Source organism: Priapulus caudatus, unplaced genomic scaffold, assembly GCF_000485595.1.
Source record: "Priapulus caudatus unplaced genomic scaffold, Priapulus_caudatus-5.0.1 Scaffold1066, whole genome shotgun sequence".
Lineage (NCBI taxonomy): Eukaryota > Metazoa > Priapulida > Priapulimorpha > Priapulimorphida > Priapulidae > Priapulus > Priapulus caudatus.
The window spans coordinates 29,823-31,664 of NW_014578127.1; the positions used below are offsets into that span (position 1 = coordinate 29,823).

General features: G+C 46.3%; 1 protein-coding gene across 1 annotated transcript in view; it reads left to right on the forward strand.

Moving 5' to 3' along the window:
• The window catches only part of LOC106815214 (guanylate cyclase 32E-like), a 48,312-nt gene that overhangs the window by 25,268 nt on the left and 21,202 nt on the right, over positions 1-1,842 (forward strand). The window contains exon 10 of the mRNA XM_014819642.1: positions 1,375-1,563. Coding sequence (XP_014675128.1) covers positions 1,375-1,563 — 189 coding nt within the window. The remainder of the gene's footprint in view (positions 1-1,374; positions 1,564-1,842) is intronic.

Genomic DNA, 1,842 nt, shown 5'->3' on the forward strand with positions numbered 1-1,842 from the left:
GTGTGTGTGTGTGTGTGTGTGTGTGTGTGTGTGTGTGTGTGTGTGTGTGTGTGTGTGTGTGTGTGTGTGTGTTGTGTGTGTGTGTGTGTGTGTGTGTGTGTGTGTGTGTGTGTGTGTGTGTGTGTCTGCTTGCCTGCCTGCTTACCTGCCTACCTGCCTGCCTACCTGCCTACTTGGCTGGCTACCTGGCTGCCTGCCTGCCTGCCTGCCTGCCTATATGTCTACCTGCCTGTATGTACGTCTGTCTGTCTTTATATCTGCATGTACGTGTGCCTTTCTGGTCTGCCTCGAATAGAGCATGGCTTTTGTCACGCGATGGCTGCCTGGCCACGAAGAACCTTTAGTTGACTCACGCTTCGAAAACCATGCTGAAGTTAAATTGAAAAGGCTGAATCTTAGACTCGCCATTTCACCGTGGTGCGATTTCCAGATGCTGCCAATGTAGCCTCGCGCCTGCAGTGTGTGTGTGTGTGTGTGTGTGTGTGTGTGTGTGTGTGTGTGTGTGTGTGTGTGTGCGTGTGTATGTGTTATGTGCCAAATATCCTATAAGACTAGAAGAGAAAGTGACGGGTGTCTAATAATATCAAGACGCGAACAAGACATGCCGTGTAGCTTAATGGATTTTTACACAGAGATTCTATCATCTCCACGACACGTTCGCAATTTCAGGCAAAAACAGATTCACACCATTTCACACAGAAACTGCGAATGCTCGGGTATATTTATATTACCTTCTCTAAAAGATTTATATGATAGAAATCGGCGCACAGCCTCTAGATCCGCTGGGCCGTGTATGTTTGCGCGGAGCAATAGGAAATCACGATCCTAGAAGATCCGATGGCGTATCTGTTTGTATGTAACAATAACTCAAGTCATGCTATAGCTAATTCTGCTGATGAGGTGGTTCCGAGCACCGCCAAGATGGCGGCACGTGAAATCACCCAATCAGCGCTTGTCGCTATATTAAACATTGATAGGTGGAACAACGGGCCATTGAGGAACAATTGCCTTTGTGTGGGTAAATCAGAAGTTGTCGCTATTAGAGAGATCGACCAAAGAAATGCTACTATATTTCACTATGCCACCATCCTGCAACTCTCATATAACTCTAGGAACCTGTGGGAACTCTTCCATATCACGTGTAGTGCTGCTTCACACACAAATTTGTTTGAACATTACACTAACGTGTGTATTATATTGCTGCTTCACACGCAGATGAGTTTGAACCATGGAAATATATAGAGACACTAATATAGTATAACTAGTATATAATCTCTATGGTTTGAACATTCTACTAACGTGTGCATATTGCTGCCTCACGCACAGATTTGTTTGAACATTCCACTAACGTGTGTATTGCTGCTTCACACACAGATGAGTTTGAATATGCGGTCGAGTCAGATGTCACTCATCTCGTGTCAGGATCAGGAAGGAAACGAGCTTATGCGTACGACGCAGGTGTTCACCCCGATAGGAACCTACAAGGGCACTGTCGTCGCCCTGAAGGCCATAGAGAAGCGCCATCTAGATGTCACCAGGAGCATCCGCAAGGAGCTGAAGATGGTACGGAGGTAGCGGAGGCGGCAATAATGCAGCAGGGGTCGGAAGTATTTTTGCCTTCGTTTTAATTTGAGTTTTTGGTTTTTAGAAAGTTTCTATGGCATCAGGAGTGAGTTTGAGGTGTGCACCAAGACAATCAAATGTGACAGTCAAAGAAAGGTTATTAAGACCACTTACATTTAGTTATCTTTCGTATGTAGGACAAAGAGCACACACACACACACACGCACGCATGCACGCACACGCACACGCACACGCACACGCACACGCACACGCACACGC